This window comes from Camelus bactrianus, chromosome 21 (assembly GCF_048773025.1).
Source record: "Camelus bactrianus isolate YW-2024 breed Bactrian camel chromosome 21, ASM4877302v1, whole genome shotgun sequence".
NCBI classification, from domain to species: domain Eukaryota; kingdom Metazoa; phylum Chordata; class Mammalia; order Artiodactyla; family Camelidae; genus Camelus; species Camelus bactrianus.
Window position 1 is genome coordinate 19325719 of NC_133559.1, and position 21481 is coordinate 19347199.

Below are 21481 nucleotides of genomic sequence, written 5' to 3' on the forward strand. Positions count from 1 at the left end.
GCCGGAAGGGGTGTAGGGCCAGGTGCATGGGTGCACGCAGCTCCTGGTCACCATATTCCGTGTGAGCTTTCATGGCCTCTCCCCGCTAGAGGGCATACTTGAGTTGTTCCATATCAAGTTAAGGTGTCCCTTCTCTTGGGCTTGGGGAATGAGTCTACTATATAGGAGTTCACATAGACTTTGATTTATCCCTTGGGGCTAACCACATGCAAAGCAAGGCAATCAGAAGAAACTTAATCCAATTTTCTTAACTTTCCTATCATAGCTTGGCTAAGACCCATTTTAAGGTCTGATAGGATCTTTCTACTTTCCCCAATGATTGGGGTCTCCAGGCTGAATGCAAGGTCCATTTTATGCCCAGGGCATTCATTACCCCTTCATCACTTGAGATACAAATGCAGGACCATTATCGCTTTGTAAGGATCCTAGGAGCCCAAATTTAGGGGTTATTTCTGTTGGTGATGCTTCTACCTACCCAGAAAATGTCTATTAGCATCAAGAGATACCTGCAATTGCCCAGTACTCTCGGCATGACAGTAAAATCAATCTTCCAGCCTTCTCCAGGATATGTCCCTCTGGTCTGAATGGGCCTTACCTGGGGACCTCAGGGAGCCAGGTGGGGGAGGGGGCTGGTGTTGGGGTTATTCATTATGCCAATGGGGCAGGTCTCAACTATCTGACTGATTATACATTTCATGCCAGGAGTTACCATGACCTCAACTAACCAGTTATATAGGGCTTCCTTCCCGAAGTGGGTTCCTTGACGAGCCTCCCTGATGGCTGGACAAGGTGCAGTTTGGGGAAAGAAGTATTGCCCGTGTTCATTAACTAGCTGCCCACGGCTTCCTCGATCTCTACTGAGGCCCCATTTTCAGGCTTTGTTTAATTCTTTGTGTAGGCTGGGGAATAATTGGATGGATCTGGCCTTCAAGGCATGAGGGGTACTTGCCAAGTTACTGGTTTTACGGCCACCCTTTTTGGTAGTTGTGTCCCCTTGTTTCCCTTTATTAATTCTGCATCTCCCTTTTGGTGGCCCCTACAGTGAGTCACTGCCAGGGGTTTTTGTTTTTTTTTTTTTTTTTTTGGTAGTTGTACTGCTTCTAAGAACTTCAGTATGCCTAAGCCATGTTTCATGTGTGTATTCTCTGCAGTAAGCGTACCTCTTTCCTTCCAAACAGCCCTGTGTGCATGTAGGCTGGCATACACATACTGGGAATCTGGGTCAGCATTTAAGATCTTCCCTGTCCTGAGCTTAAAGGGTCACGTGAGGGCTAGTAGCTTGGCCTTTGGGGCAGAAGTCCTGGGGGGTAGACTTCTTGCTTCTATGACTTGGATCTGAGAGGTTACTGCATATTTTCCCGCCAGACTTTTTCCCTCTCTCATAAAACTGCTCCCATCGGTGAACCATTCCTCTTCTGAGAGGCTCGCTTCCTAGGTCAGGGCAACTGGTATAGATTGTATACAGTTGTGCTCCAGGTGCCTCCTTTCTGTGGGTAGCAGGGTGGCAGGATTTACCATGTGATAGGTTTTCGTGGTAGCAGCTGGGTTGCCTAAAAGCATAGCCTGAACTTGAATCAACCTTCTGGGGCATAGCCATTCTGTTTCCTTAGAACTTACTAAAGCCTAAACCTGGTGCGCAGTCCATGTAGTGATTGGCTGGCTAAACGCTAACATTTCAGCCTCCTTTAGCAAGGTTGTAGTTGCTACTGTCCGCAGGCAAGGAGGCAGGCCATCTCTTAGTGGTTAATCTAATTGTTTAGAGAAATAAGCAACCACCTGAGTAAGGGGTCCCAGTTTAGAGCTAATACCCCAAGAGCAGTTCCTCTTCTCTCCGGAATGGAAAGGTCAAAGGGTTAAGCTACATCTGATAGGGCCAAGGCAGGGGCCTGAAGCAATTCCTTTTTCAGTTCTTGAAAGGCCCTTTCACATTTTCAATTCCTTTCAAAAGGATCATCAACATTTTGTTACTGAACCAAACCTGGCCCACTGTTTGCCCACACATGGTAAATCCAATCTACTGACACCGGGTTGTGGTGAAGGCAAGTGCAGTGTTCACTGCAGGGCGCCAAGCAAGGCGTTCAGGGCAGCTAGTGCTTAAGAGGCCCGAACTCCCCGAAGGCTCTCAGGGAAAGGTTTTTAAAGATAAGGTGAGGGAGGGGGCTTGTGGGCTGTGTGAATAGCTTGTGGACATTCTTCTGATTGGTTGGTGGTGAGGTCACCTGGAGTCAACATCATCAGCTTTCTGGTTCCAACCGGTCTGGGGTCTATGTGCTTGTGGGCAGCATACAGTTGACTTCTTTCATCTGGTGTGGGGTTTAGTATGTGCAAAACAGCCCAAAGGATATAGCTCAGAATATTATCTATAGCCCTTGAGGAGGAACTAAAGGTCCTCGGCTTTGTTTAATGGCTAAACTATTGTTATTTTGTCTTGCTTGACTGTTTTCATTTTGCATTTTCTCAATTTCCTGATTAAATGTACTCTGTGGAACTCGGGGAAGTTTAGGAGACTAAAGTTTTTCTACAGACAAGAGGCAGATGGAGGATATGGCGGGGGCGGGGGTTTGTCCCAGGAAAGCCCCAAAGGCTCGGTTACACTTTCTTTTCACCTTTTTGTACAGAAGCCTAGTTGTTAGGCCCTAGTTAGGGATCCTTTTCCCGGGCTCGCCTCTTGGCTCACGAGGCTGGCTGCTTTCCCTTATCAAATTGAAGGTGACAATGGAGACTGCTATCGTTGACCCCTGGAGGTGGGCAAGGAGGGCACAAAGTCCTGATGCGACTGCTGCTGCCTCGGACAGGGGTCAAGAGGACAGCGGACAAGGCTGCAGTGGCTCCCTCTTGTCCACAGGTCCCCACTGTCCCTGGGTGTCCAGCACCACAAGAAGGCCAGCCAGTGGTGGCAAGCAGACACGCCTGAGTTTCAGTCTCAGATTCCCAACGGAGGCACATTATGACTCCCTCAAGGGGGCCCAGTCCTGATTACTCTGGGGGCTACAGTGTGTGCGCACCACACCAGGTTCAGGTTGCTGGGCAGAGTTGCTCTGAGTTCAGCAGAAGACAGCAGCTACCCCATCACAGTGAACTCAAAGACCAGAGTCAGTCATCCCCTCTGGAACCTCCCAATGTTTCTGCCAACCTCCCACTAGAGCCAAAGCGAGCCTGGAGCCTTAGTGGGCAGGTGCAGGTGAAAAGGCCACAGTCTGCCTCATCTGAGTCGCCAAAATTTCTTACCCAACATTTTGTGTAGATGCCCAGCAAGGGTCCTCCTGCCAGTGTTGTTTCAGCCGATAGGAGGAGACCAAGTTTGGTTCAGAAGCAGAGGAAAGGCCTTATTCTTTGATCAAAGAATGGAGAGGTGCGAGCTCTGGCTCCAGAGTACCCCTTCTCCCCAACAGGCCAGCAGTGGGGCTGCTTTACAGTCTGTCAGCAGGGAGGGTGGCAGAGCGCTTGTGGGTCGGGCACAGCTGTGCTGCTCACGGCTCCAGATTGCAGTCCCGGGTGCAGCATCTCTGCACACGGCCCACCTGTGCTGAAGTGTCAGGTGCAGCTGTTTTGCCGTAGGAACTCTGGTCTGAAGGGCCTGGTGCAAGGCCTCTGCACACAGCACCCTATGAGCAAGTGAAATTAGACTAAGCACAAAGGAAAAAAACAAAGGTTAGACTTTATTAGCCAGATTCTATTTTTATTTCCCAGGAATTGTTAATGGGCTTTGCCAGTGACATAGCCACCACTGTAAACAGCTCTATGTTTTCACTTTTACTACCATCTTTACTTTATACAAATCCGTGATTTCTGTCTTATATATACCAAGGAGACAATTATCCAAAAAAAAAGAGGAGGAATATTTGGTAGCCCTTTTCATATACAGTGTATAAATATCATAGTGATACTTCTGTTGACAGAGTGTTAGGAACTTGAAAGATCAATCAGAAACACAAATATAAATAATATAAGAATAAACTATAAATAAGCGACAATATAATAAAACATTAAGCATATAATAAGGCACAAAGCAAATAAGCATGAAGTAACAAACCTAAATCACAAGAATAGTTACTTTTTTTACATGAGAACATGCCACAAAATTCTCCTTGTAAAAAAGAAAAAACTTTTCATTCAATTTGTAAACATGTTAAATACATCAGTCACATTCTGATAGAATATACCTAACTGGTAAAGTAACATGCAACAATCTACTTCTTGTCTAGGACGTTCAGGGTTATGCATGAGATGTTTCTTATTATTGTCTGCAGCAAGCTTGATTTCCTTAAGCAATTGCTTTAAGAAGGAACATTCATGGAATATAAGTTCTATACTTTTAACACGGCATGCTGCACTAAATCAATATCTGGCCTGACAGCATCCAATGGGATGGGGAATGATATGCTAGTCCTTCTCCTGCCATTGGCCCCAGGAGCAAAGGGCTACCGTATTTCTGGGACTTCCCTTTTCCCACAGACCCTATACCTGACAACTAGGGAATTATAGCTCCAGATATTTCTGATCCCTTCTTCCCCTCAGGAATCCATAAGTTTAAAGGCCAGATCCTGCACAGTCAAGAGTACAAGATCCCAGAAGGCTTTCAGGGCAAACGCGTCCTAGTGATCGGTCTTGGGAACACTGGAGGAGATGTTGCAGTGGAGCTCAGTCGAACGGCAGCTCAGGTACAGCATCTCTGAATCCCACCCCCTGCATCATTTCTGGTTTCTGGAGAGAGGTATTCAAGATTATGAAACACATGGCCAGTTACTAAGTTATGTGGACACAGGGGTGAGTGAAAAAAACAAAAGAAATTGAAAATCTTTAAATCCTCTCATGATCCTTCGTGAAATATTTAAAAATCCATGCTTTACAATACTGAACCATCTCCAGGAAGGGTCTAGGAAAATTATATGGATGCCAGACCACTAGGCATTTTTCAGAGATGCTCCTGAAACAAGACCCAATGGGCAAATGCTCCATCCGCACCAATTATGTTTCTTTTACCCTCTCTCTTTGTAATTCTGGGAGGGAAAAAAAAAAAAAAACCACATAAAAATAGAAAGGGAGATTGTTTACTGAACATCTCCAAATTTTTAATTAGGAGTCAGATTCATTCTTTGTTTTAAGATAAAACCCCCCTACTTTGTCCAAGAGGTGTACATAATAATTTAAGAAATTCCAAGCATAAATTCACAAATTAGAAACCTATTCCACTTTACCATAAATTATAGTACAATGATTAGATCTGGAAAGAATAGATTTTTATTTGTTACAGTTAAAATTGCTTCCTCAAAACCTCATTTTAAATCCTGCATTATTTACATGTGAAAAATTGCCAGATCAATACCCCATATCTGCTAGTACTATTATTCTTGATATTAAACAGGATGAAAGGCCTTAACAGAGACATAGATCAGGTCAAAGTGATTTATGAAAACAGTGACAGCAATAGAAGCAGCTAGTCATTTGCAGATCTGGGTGCAAGTTCACCGGTCCTCTGATGTTGTAAGACCAGAAAGTTATAAGATCATTTGAAACATATTGAAGAAAAATACTACAAAATGATAGGGGGCACAAATCTGTTGCACATGTATTTATCCTTCTTGCCTTACTTTTTAGGTATTTCTCAGTACTAGAACCGGTACCTGGGTTATCAGCCGCTGTTCAGATGGGGGCTACCCGCTTAATATGATGGTTACAAGAAGACACCATAATTTTATTGCACAAGTTCTGCCTTCGTGGGTACTAAAGTGGATTCAAGAGAGGCACATGAATAAAAGATTTGATCATGCGAATTATGGATTAAGTATTACAAAGGGGTATTTATTTTTTTGTTTAGTGGTAAAGTTATTGAATCAATATTTCTCCTTCTATTTTATTCAGAGCTCAAAATGTTCAATAATTGTGACATTGCCTTTGTTTGTCCTGTTCTAAGCTTATTTTCGGAAGACAATGTCCCTCAGTACCACAGCAGTTCTTGAAACAGGAGTGATCTCTGTCTGGTAACAGAAGTAGTAATTCACGAGTCTAGAGGAAAATGAAGGATGAAAACTTTATTTCCAGTTTGAATATCAGGAAATTTAAATAGACCTCAAGGAATCTCAGGGTGGCTGCCATCCACAAATAGAATATTTGCAGCACCAGTGAGTGCAGATGGCCAGCTCTCATTACCCTTTAATAAATTCTGCTCTGGCTGAATGATTAGAGGTATGAATTGCCAATAGGAATTTCTGGAATTCTATATTTTAATACACATCTGTATAGAGCTGCACATTGGGAAGGAAAAGAAAACCTTTGAAATGCATGTAAGGTCATTAAATGTGATTTTTATTATATGCTTGACCCAGATATTTTTATTTGCAAAGAGAGCTTTCAACTTACAAAGAAAATTAATGGCAACAGATGATTTGACATGTAAATTTTATAAAGACATTATGTCTGCTGTGATTAGGTAGAATGATATTCATAATGAAGATATTTATCACTATCAATAAATTCAGATTTTTTTTAATCCAAAAAGTTCCTTGAAATTTCCTCTTTGCTAAATGTCAATCCTTTGAGGCCTGTGTGATATAAGACCCCAAACTGGTTATCATATGGATTGTTTATACTCCATCCCAACATTGCTCCAGGAATTAATTCCAAAAGGTAAAGAATTTAAAGCCCTGGGCAGGAAAGAGTAGGTTTAGTCATCTTCCACATGCCTTCTACTGGGAGCAGGAAAACAAGAATATTATCAAAACACTAAGCCACATAGAACACTTTGAATTAGACATTAGTCAATTCACTCCTTTGGTGTGGTGGATAATTTCCCTGAATTGACTAAATAAATCATTTGCTGAGCGTCTCATAAGTGTAACTACAGTGAATAATTTTCTCCTCTGTGTCAAAGGAAAAAATCAAAAAGAATTGTGAACGATGAGCTGCCAACCTGTATCCTCTGTGGGACAGTCACTGTGAAGACCAGCGTGAAGGAGTTTACAGAAACTTCTGCTCTCTTTGAAGACGGGACAGTGGAAGAAAACATCGACATTGTGATCTTCACTACAGGATACACATTTTCTTTCCCCTTTCTTGAAGAACCTCTCAAAAGCCTTTGTACAAAGAAGATATTCCTTTACAAGCAGGTCTTTCCCTCAAACCTAGAGAGGACAACACTCGCTATCATTGGCTTCATCAGCCTCACAGGCTCCATCTTAGCAGGCACAGAGCTCCAAGCACGATGGGCCACGAGAGTATTCAAAGGTACCTGCAGTCTGTTTAAAGCCCTATGTGACCAAGTGAGTCTTGAAACTAGTGCCTTGAGATTTGGCTAAAATCAAACAAATGTGAGCTAAATTAACATAAAACATGCTTAAAAAATTTTTAATAGAGAATTAATTTTATACATGTGTAATATTATGGTGGGTGTGTTCATGTCACCGATGTGACTAGGGGAAAAAGAGGCTTTGGCTCTGTGGATGGGATAAATTTGGACAACAGAATATAATCACAGTTCTCAGATTAACTGAAATTATTAGAAGCTTCGGGATCCTATTCCATTCCACTCAAGTCAAGCTATTTCCTCTTAAGTCTTTCCATTTATTTCCAGCAGTAGAATTTTATATTGCTTCCTGAGAAAGACATCGGAATAATACACACTGTGAATAAACTTGGGACCTAAGGAGATAGTGACTTTTAAAACATGCCCATAAAAACATTGCAGACACTGGACACTAACTGCTGTCAGTTATCACTGTGTGAGCACAGGTGACAGGAGTCTGGGCTACCAGGGTCCAATCCCAACTCTGAAGCTCACTAGCTTTGCAAGGACCTCTTTACTTCTCAGCCCCGTTGCCTATAAAATGGGGATAAGAAAACCTCTTTACAAGGATTTCATAAAATGGATAATGTCCACAAAGCAGTTAGCACACTACTTGACACATAGTAAATGCTTATTAACTGTAGCTGCCTTTCTTACTAATGCTGTTATTATCTCTAGATATTATTATCTGTTCTCTAGAACAGGGCAGGTTTTAGATTTGTGAGCATTTTAAAGAATTGCATTTGTATTATTTAAAAATATAAAAATGAGTCACAGTTGGGCCAATCAGCTGTTCTTTAGCAGAATTTTGCCCCTAATGAATAAAAACAATCATCAATAATTTATAAATAGCATATAATGCAATACTAAGTAGTGTTGACTTCCATCCCACTGTACACATGTAATAGATATCAACCATACTGTACAATGTTCTCCTAAGTGGACAAATATGATATTTGAATTTGAGGGGGTTGAGAGTGGAGGAGAGGAGGTTAATCTCATTTGTTTACATTACAAAAGAAATTCCGCAGCCTTTCATTCAATTATCACAAATGTTTATTTCTTTAAGGACGATTAAAGTGCTTTCACTGCACTTTCCAATTATATTAAAACCACAGAAGACTCTTAAGTACTTGCTTTTTTTTTTTAAGTATTTTATAATGAGCTCAAAAATGCTTATCAGAATGGTAGAGCTGACAAAACAAAACTTGATTAGATCACACCATAAGAGTGATCGCGTGCCTTTCCAGAGAGCCTCCAAGGGACAATCTGGGAGTCACCGAGTGAAGTCTTTCCAGCTTCATACAGAATAAAATGATCCCAGTGGCAAGCACACTGTAGAACTAAGTCAGATCTTTCTCACGCGGATGGTAACCCCACCCCTGGCATCAGCACTTGGCCACTGACAGGGGCAGGACTGGCCAGAAGAGCAGAGACTGCCTAGGTGGGCTATTGAGAACAAGCACATCCTCATCCTCATGATAACTCAAGCAGACAGAGCCTTTGTGAGACAGAGATTGCCAGGCCCCTTCCATGCCTGAGGCTCCCCATGTAACAAAAGTGATGATGTGCCAAAACAGGGTTATAAAAACAGGGTTAATTTAAGTGATAATATGTAACCAGCTAACAGATTTAATATACACACACACACACACACACACAATAAAATGTCAATGTATATATACAACATGATATAAATAATACTATGTATAGATATATGTAATGTGTGAGCAGATGAAGAGGGGCAGGTGCTGATGATCAGTGGTGACCAGTGCAGTGACGCAGGCTGAGGGCTGGGCACGGGGCATCTGATCTGTCCTCACAATTCCAGCAGGAGAGTACCCTGGTTAAGTGAATTTGGAGGGGGATTTTACCTCCAGAAAATTACCCTCTGCACTCTAATTCCATTCTGAGCTTTGACCATCACATGTTCTGAGCTTGGAGCAGTGGGAGGACAGAAATGAGAGGGAGGAGAACTCAAAGGAAAAGCCACATGTGACTTCAGCGTTGTTTCTGACTTCTCTCACAGGACTCTGTAAGATACCTCCATCTCAAAAACTGATGGCTGAAGTTGTGAAAAAGGAGCAGCTCATAGAAAGGTATGAAATATAACCTACTGCAGGAAAAACTTACCAATATATTTCATTACAAAAAAAAAAAGGCTTTAAATATTTAAAGCCATTTAAGCCATTCGTAGAGAAGCAGTATGGCAGGTTGGAATAATCACATTAGGAGTCAGAAGAATCTGTTTTTAGTCCTAACTCTTCCACCAACGAGATTTATGGCCTTAGACGTGCCCAATGGGGGCACCAGTTCGCCTCAGCAAAACATGGAGGCTGGCCCCTACCAGATGGCAATCCTTTGTTCACTTGCCCCCAGAAACTTACTGTTCTCTCTGCCTGGAATGTTCTCCCTCCACCCAATACCTGCAGGCTCACTCTGCTCAGATATCACCTCATAAGAGAGATGCCTTCTCTGACAACACCAACTGGTCTCATCACTGTCTCTCCCCTTTACCCGCCTTCATATTTCTCCATAGTAACTATTACCACTTGATATATTATATATATAGTTGGCAAGGTTTTTTATAGCCTGCTGATTTCCACTGTTAGAATGTAAGTTCCTTGGCAGCAAGGCCTTTGTTCTACTCACTGTTGAACTCCTGGTACCTAGAATGGTGCCTGTCATGTGATAGACACTTAAGATTGATTGATTGAAAGAATGACATTGGCATTATCGTGAACATTTATAAACAACAGAGCCTTCAGATACACTGTGCAGCTGACCCTTGAACAACATGGGTTTGAACTGTGTAGGTCCACTCATCAGCAGATTTTTTTCAACATACTAGAAAAATTTGAGGAGATTTGTGAAAATTTGAAAAAACTCGCAAATTACAAAGCCTAGAAATATTGAAAAAATTAAGGAAAACAGGTGTCATTAATGCGTAAAATATATGTAGATACTATTTTATCATTTACTACCATCAAATATACAAAAATCTATTATAAAGTTTTAAATTTATCAAAACTTGCACTCACACAGACCATACATTTACAATCAAGAGAAATGTAAGCAGATGTAAAGATGCAGCATTAAATCATAACAGCGTAAAATTAACTGTAGTGCACATTGTACTGCTGTAATAACTTCGTGGCCACCTCCTGTCGCTATTGTGCTGAGCTCAGGTGTTTCGAGTATCTGCTTAAAACGCTATGTGATGCTAATCATCTCTGCCTGAGCAGTTCATCTCTCCGGTAAATCTTATATCACAGTAAAATGATCTCTCACAGTTCTTACATATTTTTCATCGTGTTTAGTGCATTACCGTAAACCTTGAATAACACCATGGGACCCAACCAAAATGCCACTAGTGATGCTGGCAGTGCTCCCAAGAAGCAGAAAAAGAGTCATAACATTACAAGGAAAAGTTGAATTGCTTGATATGTACAGTAAATTGAGGTCTGCAGCTATAGTTGCCTCTCATTTTAAGATTAATGAATCCAGTATAAAGACCATTGTAAAAAAAAAAAAAAGAAAAAAAAATTTGTGAAGCCATCACTGTAGCTATGCCAGCAGGCATGAAAACCTTGCACTTTTTTTATGAAATACCTTTTTATCTTGTATTGAAAATGCAGCTTTTATGTCAGTGCAGGATTGCTGTAAGAAAGGCATTCCTGTAGACTAAAATGATTTGAGAAAAAGTGAAATCGTTAATGACAACTTAAAGCAAAAGGAAGGTGAAGAATTTAAAGCTGAAGAACTCAATGCCAGAAAAGGATGGTTTGATAATTTTAGAAAGACTTTTGGCTTAAAGAAAATGTCAAGATAACAGGAGAAGCAGCTTCTGCTGACCCAAAGGCAGCAGGTGAGTTCCCAGACGTCATTAAGATGAGGAGAAAGAGAGAAAGGATATCTACCTGAACAGATTTTTAATGCAGACTAAAGCACCCTATTCTGGCGGCGGGGGGGGGGGGGGGGGGAATGCCACAAAGGACATGTATTGGTAACGAAGAGAAGTGAGCACCAGGATTCAAGGCAGAAAGAATAGGCTAACTCTTCTGTTGTGTGTAAATGCCGTCGGGTTTATGATCAGGACTGCCCTGGTCTATAAAGCTGCTAACCCCTAAGCCTTGAAGGGAAAAGATAAATACCCACTGCCAGTCTTTTGGTTGTACAAGAAGGCCTGGAACACAAGAACCCTTTTTCTGGATTGATTACATTGATGTTTTGTCCCTGAAATCAGGAAGTATCTTGCTGGCAAATGACTACATTTTAAAGTTCCTTTGATATTGGACAATGACCCTGGCCACCCAGAACCCCACGATTTCAACACAAGGCATCAAAGTGCTCCATGGAAAGGATTACCAAAGCTACGGAAGAGAACCCTAATAGAGAGAACCTCATGAAAGTCTGGAAAGATTGCACCACTGAAGATGCCATCATGGTTATAGAAAAAGCCTTGAAAGCCAGCAAGCCTGAAACAATAAATTCCTGCTGGAGAAAACTGTGTCCAAATGTTGTACACGATTTCACCAGATTTGCGAGAGAGCCAATCAAGGAGATCCTGAAGCAGATTGTGGATATGGGGGAAAAAAAAAAGTGGGGGATGGGGGAGGTGAGAGGTTTCAAGATATGGATCTCGGAGAAATTCAAGAGCTAATATATACCACACGAGAGGAATTAACAGAAGATGACTTGATGGAGATGAGTTCTTCCGAACCAGCATCAGACGATGAGGAAGAAGATATAGAAGAAGCAGTGCCAGAAAACAAATTGACATTAGACAATCTAGCAGAAGGGTTCCATTTGATTAAGACTGATTTTGACTTCCTTTATGACGTGGACCCTTCTATTATATGGGCACTGAAACTAAAGCAAATGATGGGAGAGGAATTGGTACCATATAGAAATGTTTTAGAGAAATGAAAAAGGAAAAAAGTCAGACAGAAATTACAATGTATTTCCGTAAAGTTACACCATGTGTGCCTGCCTCTCTTGCCTCCCCTTCCACCTCCTCCACCTCTTCCACCTCTGCCATCCCTGGGACAGGAAGACCGACCCGTCTTCCTCCTCGTCCTCAGCCTACTCACCATGAAGACAACAAGGATGAAGACCCTTATGATGATCCACTTTCCTTTAATGAATAGTAAATCATCATCATGCCATACAGTTAACAGACATGTTGTACATGCGTGCAAGTGTCTTCATATGAACATCTAATAACTACATGGTAAGAACTGTATGAGAAGTTTTTGTCTTATCATAAACATTGCTCAAGTATTTATCATGTAAAAATATCACAAGACTTGTGCTGAAATGGATCGTCCATCCTTACATAGGCATGAGCTGAGTGATGTTTGCAGTAATATAAAATTAATAATGTGTTGGTTTTCTATTCTCCAACTTTGCTTTCAAAGAATTACATTACTGTACAGTCTGCCTCTCTCATATTTGGAAAAACTATCAGCCTATCATCACAGGTAAGTGGAGTTTTTTTTAATGTAACAATGTTTCCAATACTGTATTATGAATATGACTGTAAGACTCTATGCCATAAGAATTTTGTAATGATTCATTCATTCATGCATAGGCCAGGCTGCAGTGAAGCAGTCATATCAATTACGCTAGGCTACAGTAAAGCAATCATATTGCTGCTTCTTAATAATCAATGCATCACTCATTATGCTTGTAAATAAGCATGAATTTCTTTTTCACATTATCTTTTCAGTTTTGATATCTAGTGTTAGGAGTACATATAACATCGACAGTGTTTGGTATCATAGAAGACAGTATTGACATAGGTACTGATAGATGATTCATCTTATAAACAGGTGACATAAACTTATGGTATTGATAAATACAGGACAGTACTGTAAGTGCATTTTCTCTTCCTAATTATTTTCTTAATAATGTTTTTTCTAGCTTACTTTATTATAAGAACACAGAAAGTAATCATATAACATACAAACTATATGTTAATCTGCTGTTGATATTGTCACCATGGCTTCTGGTTAACTACTAATAACTAATTAGTATGGTAATTAAGTTTGGGGGAAAACAAAATTTCACATGGATACATGGAGGGGTTGGTACCCCTAACCCCGCCATTGTTCAAGGGTCAACTGTACTTATATCTATGTCATGTTCAGTACTGTTACACCAAGTATGGCCCTCTCAACTCACAATTAACATCAATAAAAACAATTTAGGTGGCCATAAATGTGATGCTTTCTGACTATGTTAATTTATTCAACAACTATTATATTTGGGCTGATCTGATTACTCTCATATCAAATTCAAGAACCTAAAACATTATCTCAAGCTCCTCTTCCAACTGCCTCCTTTTACCATCTCCTTAACAAAATTAAATACACTCACAAATACCCCATCTAAGTAAACTCCTCTTGTTCTTTCCTTTCCAACACAGAAGAACATTCCCAGCGTGGTTTGAATCTGATAAAAAGAAACAAAATGGTGGGAGGAGCAGTAACTTGTAACTTGAAAATGAAAAGTGATCTGTCTTTTTCCCTGTCAGGGGTTTGATGAAAGATCCCAGTGGAGACAAACTTGACTACATTTCCTACATGGATGACCTCGCTGCATGCATAGGCACGAAGCCCAGTATCCCACTTCTGTTCCTCCAGGATCCCAGGCTAGCTTGGGAAGTTTTCTTTGGACCATGTACTCCTTATCAGTATCGCCTAATGGGCCCTGGAAAATGGGATGGAGCCCGAACGGCCATCCTGACCCAGTGGGACAGGACACTGAAGCCCTTAAGAACTCGAGTAGTTCCTGATTCCTCCAAGCCTGCCTCCAGGTCACATTATCTGAAAGTCTGGGCGGCTCCTATCCTACTCGCCTCCCTTCTACTGATCTGTAAATCTTCGCTTTTTTCGAAATTGGTGCCAGATAAACTACAGGACAGAATTTCCTCTTACCTAGTAAGTATTTGGTGAGGATGAGTCTGATTGATTATGAGCGTTGTGCTAAGTCACAATAATTCTATTTCCAAATTGTTTATTCCCCCTCCCCTCTCCATCCTAACTGCTATCAGCCCAGTTCAGGTCTAATCACCTCTTATCTGAATTATTGTACTGTCTTCCTCTTGAGTCGCAGTACCTGCTTTTTCGCTTCCTTTTCCAACTCACATTCTACTCTGCTACCTACACAGTTACTCTAAAATAAAAAGATTGTCATTGTTTCTTTCCATCAAGATCCTGGTGGTGATAAGACAGTACTCCAAATTAGGTAATTTGTGGAAATTTTAATATCAAGATTATGTCAAATGGTTTGGGCAGAGTGTAGGGAAATCCTACAATTGAATGAAATACTCCCAGACTAGTAACAGTGAGGTGCTCTTACCATCCATAGACCTAATGAGGCAAGGGGAGAAACCAATTATGAATAAGAGAGAGATACCACCTCTCAACAGCTATAACCTTCAGCCGACCAAGAAAGGCAGTCCATGGTGACCCCAGAAGTACAGCGCTGGGAAAGTAAATTGCCTGATCTCATTCTCTTCCCTCCTGCTGATCCTCTGCCCATGCTCCCCAATGGCCTGATCCAACCAAACTCAAAGGCAAGGTTGCTGACTGTTGTGGCTTGAATTGATATATTCAAGTCCTAACCCCTGGCACTTGTGAATGTAACCTTGCTTAGAAATAGGATCTTTGCAAATGTATATAAGTTAAGATGAGATCATGCTGGAGTAAGGTGAGCTAGATCCAATATGACTTTTTATAAAAGAGGATAAGACACACAGAGATGCAGACACAGTGGAGAATGCCCTGTGAAAACAGGCAGAGAGATTGGAGCCATGCACCTACAAACTAAGGATTGTCATGCAAGCAAACACTGGAAGCTAGGGAGAGACATGGAACAGGTTCCCCCTCAAAATCTCCAAAGGGAAAAACCCTGCCAATAATTCCAGACTCCTAGCCTCCGGAACTGTGAAAGAACAAGCCACCCAGGCTGTGGTCCTTTGTTATGGCAGTCCTAGGATACCAGTACAACTGATGTCGTCCGTGCAGGTCAGCCTCCTAAGCCACAGAGCAGAGCAAAGATGATGGAAGGTGTATATAGAGGGGCAGCCAGAAAGGATCCAATGCAGTCACGTCGCTTTCCATTCAGAAATCCTTCAACGTTCCTCCCTTGATTAGAGATAATAACCCAATTCCTTAGCCTGGGAGAGGAGTGTCTTCATGATCTGAGTCCCTTTGCCCAGGTCACCAGAATCCGGTCCTGCAGCTTCCCCTCCACTTCAAACGCTGCCATCCAGTACTACTAAACTGTGAACTGTGTCCTGCCTCATCACTTCGACACAAGCTGTTGCCTCTGCCAGCCACTCGAATCCACACCCGACTGTCTCTCAAGGGAGAGCTTGATTACCTCCCTCTGTGAAGCCTGCCCTGAATCCCTGAAGCAGAGCTGACTGCCTTTTCGTAGTGAGTACACCCCATATACCACTGTCATTGCTCTTTTCCTACTGAGGTACACTTTTCTTTTTGTGTCTGTCTCCCAATGAATGGTGAGTTCTTGAGAGAAACCATGTCTTGTTCAGCTAAAACACTGCCTGACACAAAGTGTTGCAAAATAAATATTTGATGACCAAACACTGGTTTCACTGACTGACGTTCCTTTTGTCTCCTCTTCTACTCACATTCTTTTCTTCTGCCAACTCGATGAATTACCTCAGATGACCTCAGCTATGCAAAGGAGCAAGGACAGTCCATCAACAGCTAAGTTTATGAGTAAAAGACAACCCACATGGCAATCAGAATAAATACAACCATACAGCAACTGGGAGCCGTGTGTACTGGTTGAAAGCTCTGACTCTAGAATTCAACCCAGATTATAATCCCAGCTGTGCCTTTAGCTGTGAGGCCTTGGCCAGGTTACTTAGCCTCTCTGAGCCTTAAGTGTCCTCATCTGGAAAATGAGAAGAAAGGAATGCTGTTATCTACCTCAAAAGTGAACATTCAGTGAGACAATATAGGGTGTTACTTACACAGTGAATTAACTAGAGCTGAAGAGACTGCGGACCTTTTCAATTGTCTGAATCAAAGGATTTGAAAACTGTTGCCTGGCTCTGTTCCCTGTTGCCTAATCAAAGAGTATAGCCTTTGCTCTCCATGGATTCTCCAGTAGCACTTTCCAAGTAGGATCACTCTTCGGTCCTCATGTCCCCCACCAAACCCTGAGGCCTGTTACCTCCACCATCGCTGCTGCCACCACTATACCAGCCACGTGCTTCTCAGATGGACCCTCCAGGATTCAGCCAGCAAATAATAGCAAAGGAAGAATTATTCTCAATCCTTAGGAGTGGGCCTCCTGATATAATTTGTTCATGTGTCTCTAGGTTTTTACTGACGACATCCTCCAGTAGAAGAAGCACTTAATTCCAAATCTTCGAAACCAACTCAAACTGACCAACAGAAACTGTCACTGGAGGACGGAGGAACCAAAAATGCTCGCTCACAGGGTGGGATCTGAATCGGGCAATGATCTGGAAGCAGTCACAACTACACTCCATACCACCAAGCGCCTTTTAGGTTAATTTTACAGTTTACCTGAGGTATGGAGGGCACGTGCTTGGAAACAGTATGTGCATTCCTAAATTAAGATTTATGAGTAGGGAGGTGCCCCAGAACTACCCAGAGAGTGCAGGGAGGAAGGAGCGAAGACAAGAGCATGGGCTGCCCGCTGGCCCTCTGCTGCCTGCTGACCCTGCTGCTGCCACTCCTCACTCCAGGGGCCTCCATGTCCCCAGCTGAGCGCATCAGTCAAGCCTACGACCCAGCACTCTACATGCGGAAGAATACTTCAACAGTGCTGCAGACTTACCTCCAGTGCCAAGGCAGCCCCTTGAGTGACTCTGGCTTCTCAGCCCCAGAGCTCCAGCTCAGCAGCCTGCCTCCTGCCGACATCTCCTTCAAGACCTGGCATGCCCTGGATGATGGGGAACATCTGAGCCGTGTCCAGGGGCCCTTCCTGGCCTTGACCCAGCACCTCCAGCTCATGGGGAACGACCAAAGAGACCCGAACCCTGGCAGTCCCATCCTGCTGGCTCAGCTCAGTGATGCAAGACTCAGGGCTCAAGGCCTGCTGGGCAACATGGCTGCCATCAAGGCTGCCCTGGGTCTGCCCAACCCCCCCAGTGGAGGACACTCCTGGACTTGTCCCCTTCGGGGGCCTCGGCCTTCAAGAAGAAACGTCGAGGCTACATAGTAACCGGGGAATATGGCCACTGGCCAGACCGAGCCATGAGGGACTTGGCTCTTCTTAAGGCCAAATACCCCATATAGAGGAGGACTTCTGATCAGAGGCGGCAACACTTCCCCTTTCAGACTCTTTTCTGCCTTGCTCCTTGGCTAGAAGGGAGACACATCCTGTCTAGCAGACAGGGCTTCTGTGACATGGACTTGGGGAAATTTCCCGGGAGCCAGGCCTCGAGTCCCTATTGCCTGGGCCTTCCTGCCTAGGTCCTATGGCCTCCCTTCCAGGTCTGGTTGGGACTCTATTGGTAGCACCTCATGGGTTACCAGCCCAGGGGCACTGGTTGTCCACTTCCGGGGTGGAAATAAGTGTCTCCTTGAAGAGGCTTCAGGCCCCACTACAGGGAGAGCAAAGTCAGCCTCCCTCCTGGGCTCTCCCGAGACCTTCCCCTCCATGGAATTTCCGGGAGGTCCAGGGGCTGCCTTTTGTCTCTGTCTACCTCGCTTTCTGTATGAATATATGGGCTTTTGAGCAAATAGGCCTCCCTTCTTGCAGTAATTCACTTCCTCCCCTAGTTGACCTCTCTGTCTATGGCCACTGTTCCAACTTCCCATCTTAAGGGGCTTCACTCCTGATCAATGGATGTCCAATTCTTGAAAGACTAAGGGCTCATGTCACATATTTCCTGCTCAGACACATCCACTTCTATTCTGCGCTGACAGATTGTATCCCTGGCCTGGGGCTCTCACGAACCTCCTGTCTATACTGTGGCTTTTGGAGATGATGGGGGACCAAGTTGTACCCCAAGGAGCCTACTCTCCTTAAAAGTGTCTCCCCACTTTCAACAACTATATACCGGTAACTTTAGTGTTCTTTTTATTTTTAAACATTTTATTTACAAAAAACCTAACTTATTCTCAGAAATGAAACTCTTTTTCAGTGGTTAAAAAGAAAAAAAAAAGATTTACGAATGGGTAGCTAGTCTTGTGAGCATCAGGAATACGTCAGGGAAAGCTTTCATCATTGTTTGGGGACTAACAGAGCATAGAGGCCACCTGGTCCTAATAATTATTAAACAATATCTATTAACTACAAAGCCCTTGACCACAGAGAAATGATTCACTGCCCAGTTCAGTCCTGGGTAGGGTCAGTGAAAGGACAGAAGAAACTGTAAGGGCCGAAGATGGCATCACTTATGCTAACAGCCATACACGTGTCATATGTAAGCTATCTACACCCAAGTTCTTGAGGGAGAGAGCAAAACTGAGATGTTATTATTAGCTCATTATTTTTAGTGTCGCTATTTTTTGGGGGGTGTTAATTTTTAGATGAGAAATCAAAGTCTCATAGATACTAAGTAATTTGCCCTGATTCAACACAGCAAGTAAGAGGCAGAAGAGGGATTTGAACCCAAACAGATATAACCCTAAAGCTCAGGCTGTCTCATTAGTTGCCTTGGGAGGCAACTCTTCTATTCATTCCTTATCACCTCAGTTTGCTCGTCGATGCAGCCCCATGCTGGACACCTCCTCCTCCAGGAAGCCTTTGTCTTCCTGTTCTCTGTTCCTTTCTCTACACTTGCAATAGACTTCTAAACAGTACACTTAACCACATTCCATGACCCCAGTTCTCAAAGAACAAAGGATACCAGCCAAAGGCCACTGCCTATGAATCATTTTAAATGAGAATCAAATTTTCACAGTAAATAGTTGGGGTAGGGGAGGAATCCAGTTTTACCAAGATATCAACTTGAGAAATGAAACCAGAAATTATGAAAATGTTTGCTTTGCCTTTTATTGAACCAAATTTTAAGTATAATTGCAACAATGTGCTAAGGAGAGTTGCCTCATTATCTGGAATTTTATATGACAGCAAAATAAACCATCCTCCACCTCATACATTCTCATAACATTGTACATGGAATTTGATTTCAGGAATCCTCAAATCCTGTTAGTGGAGACACTGGGATCTGCTTTAAGAAACTCAGCCCAGCTGTAGTCTGACCCTGACCAAGTATTTCTGATCAGGTCTTATGCACAGGGAGGAACCAATCAAATGCCTGGCCTGCTGTGTGTGCAGTTCCCTGGGAGAGGTAAGTGGGAGAATCCAGTCTGGGCTCAGGCTTGGACCTTTGTAAGGGGTCACGGCTCCAGCTGACACTGAAACAGTTTCCCTCAGAGCAGCCGCTTTGAGACTTTCCACCTCCTCCATTAAGAATGAAACACAGGCCCGAGGGATAATTCATAATCCCATATTTTAAAATATTACTAAAGTCATTTTATCTTCTGTCATTTATCATATGGTTCATATTTTAAATATAAAAGTATGATTTAAATGAAAGAATGCAATATTAAGCATTATGAGGGAAACCACATTTCGCAAGTCCTTCCAAGGAAATTAAAAATAAACCAGCTGTAAAAGTCTCTTGTTCAACAACAGAATGTGTGCAAAGCTTGCCATCACAATTAGCTACTTCTGTTGTGCAACTTCTGAAAATTTATCTCCCCAAAAGGAAATCTTTCAAGTGAAGGGAAATCACTTTTTAAAAAGGACTAAGCTTCAGAGATTGCATTTTCTAGTTTAATAACAGTATGTATAACTTAAGAGGAAATAAATAAGCTCAAAAAGCATTATTTTCTTAGATTCCTCTTATGCATGCAAGTTCTAACACCCTGACCCTCTCCGCGGTGAGCTCACTGTAGCTCTTCTGGCTGACTCGTGAGTCTCCTTGGGAATAGTAATCAGAGCCCGTGCCATTCACTCTTTCACTCAGCGGGACAGCAAGTGAGGGAAGACCTCACATTGCTTGTATCAGGCTATCTCACCTCCCTGAACCACCCCCAGTTAACTTCCAGGTGCCTGGCATGTGAACAACAGGCAAAAATTCAGATGCAGTAGTTCACTGGCAGCAGCCAAAACAAAAACAACAGACAAAAGCAGAGAAGAAGAGCAGCCAAGACAGAAGACAAGGAGAGACAAGAGCTCCAGCTAGAACAGTGGAGTGCTCTAGAGTCACGTGGGGAATTAGCCCTCTCTCAGGAACCTCGAAGAACACCACTAACGTGAAAGACAGAAAACCCGTCAACCACAATAGCACAGCTTTCTGGGGTCATTAGGCAGAGGATGCCAGATCCTTTCCAGCAGTCATGTGAGAGAAAAATGCTTAGACTATACTCAAGACATGTTAGTTGGACTAAATCATCTTTTGAGAGGAAACTGGGCTTCTGAAAGTAGTTAAAAATCATTTGGAACCCAATATGGGGGTATAAGATATAAAGACAAAGTGAGAAATTTCCTTCTGATGAAAGACAAAACATGATACAAATAATGAAACTGATTTGCTTTTGTGATTCCAAACAGTGAATTTGGAAAACAGAGACAGGGCAGCTTCACAAAAGAATGGAAACCTGAAAAAGTAACTGGAACAGGAAACTTTTATACTTTTTAGGCAAAGGAACAATAAATTTGTGAACAGTTGGGAGGACAGAGGGGTTTGGGCTAGTGGTAGTAAATGGTGAAAAAAGTAATCAAGAAGACAAGGATAGTTTAACAGGGTTTGATTGTACTTATTTCTCAGCCCCAAATTACCAATCTCTGGTGATAAGAATGTCTTTCTTCCTCCTGGTACAGTGAGGGTATTTTTCACCTGGGAGTTTTATGATCTGTTTTAGGGAAGAAGGGTTGGGGATGGTGGTCAGAGGTCAGAGTAACCTTCCTGCTTCTGCCATTTTTCTCAAGTTTTTTCAGCTTAAAAAAATATGATGTTCAATATGCCAAGGTATTATATTTTGGGACAGTGTGTCCTGAACTCTGTTATCACACTGTTGTACCACACTGAATTTAGACCACCACAGATACACAGGCTAGAATGAGTTTCCTGCTCACACTTCTTAAGAAAAAATGCACAAAACATGGTAATGAGGCCAAGAGAATACCTGCCTGCCCTTTCAATGTCACACTTAAGCATTGTTTAACAATCCT

At 42.5% G+C, this 21481-nt stretch overlaps 1 protein-coding gene and 1 pseudogene across 3 annotated transcripts in view; both read left to right on the forward strand.

Annotated features, from left to right (window-relative positions):
- Positions 1 to 15902, forward strand: part of FMO4 (flavin containing dimethylaniline monoxygenase 4) — a 29912-nt gene extending 14010 nt beyond the window's left edge. For 2 of the 3 annotated variants that reach the window (XM_045518006.2, XM_045518004.2), the window contains 7 exons: positions 4519 to 4661; positions 5599 to 5798; positions 6872 to 7224; positions 9312 to 9381; positions 12703 to 12765; positions 13821 to 14226; positions 15510 to 15902. In XM_045518006.2, the coding sequence (XP_045373962.1) occupies positions 4519 to 4661; positions 5599 to 5798; positions 6872 to 7224; positions 9312 to 9381; positions 12703 to 12765; positions 13821 to 14226; positions 15510 to 15572 (1298 nt within the window). In that variant the 3' untranslated portion in view covers positions 15573 to 15902. The remainder of the gene's footprint in view (positions 1 to 4518; positions 4662 to 5598; positions 5799 to 6871; positions 7225 to 9311; positions 9382 to 12702; positions 12766 to 13820; positions 14227 to 15509) is intronic. The other variant, XM_010956881.3, reaches the window with a different exon arrangement.
- A 151-nt stretch (positions 15903 to 16053) lies between these two features.
- On the forward strand, positions 16054 to 19584 carry LOC123617410 (cardiotrophin-2 pseudogene; annotated as a pseudogene).
- Positions 19585 to 21481: the final 1897 nt, after the last annotated feature.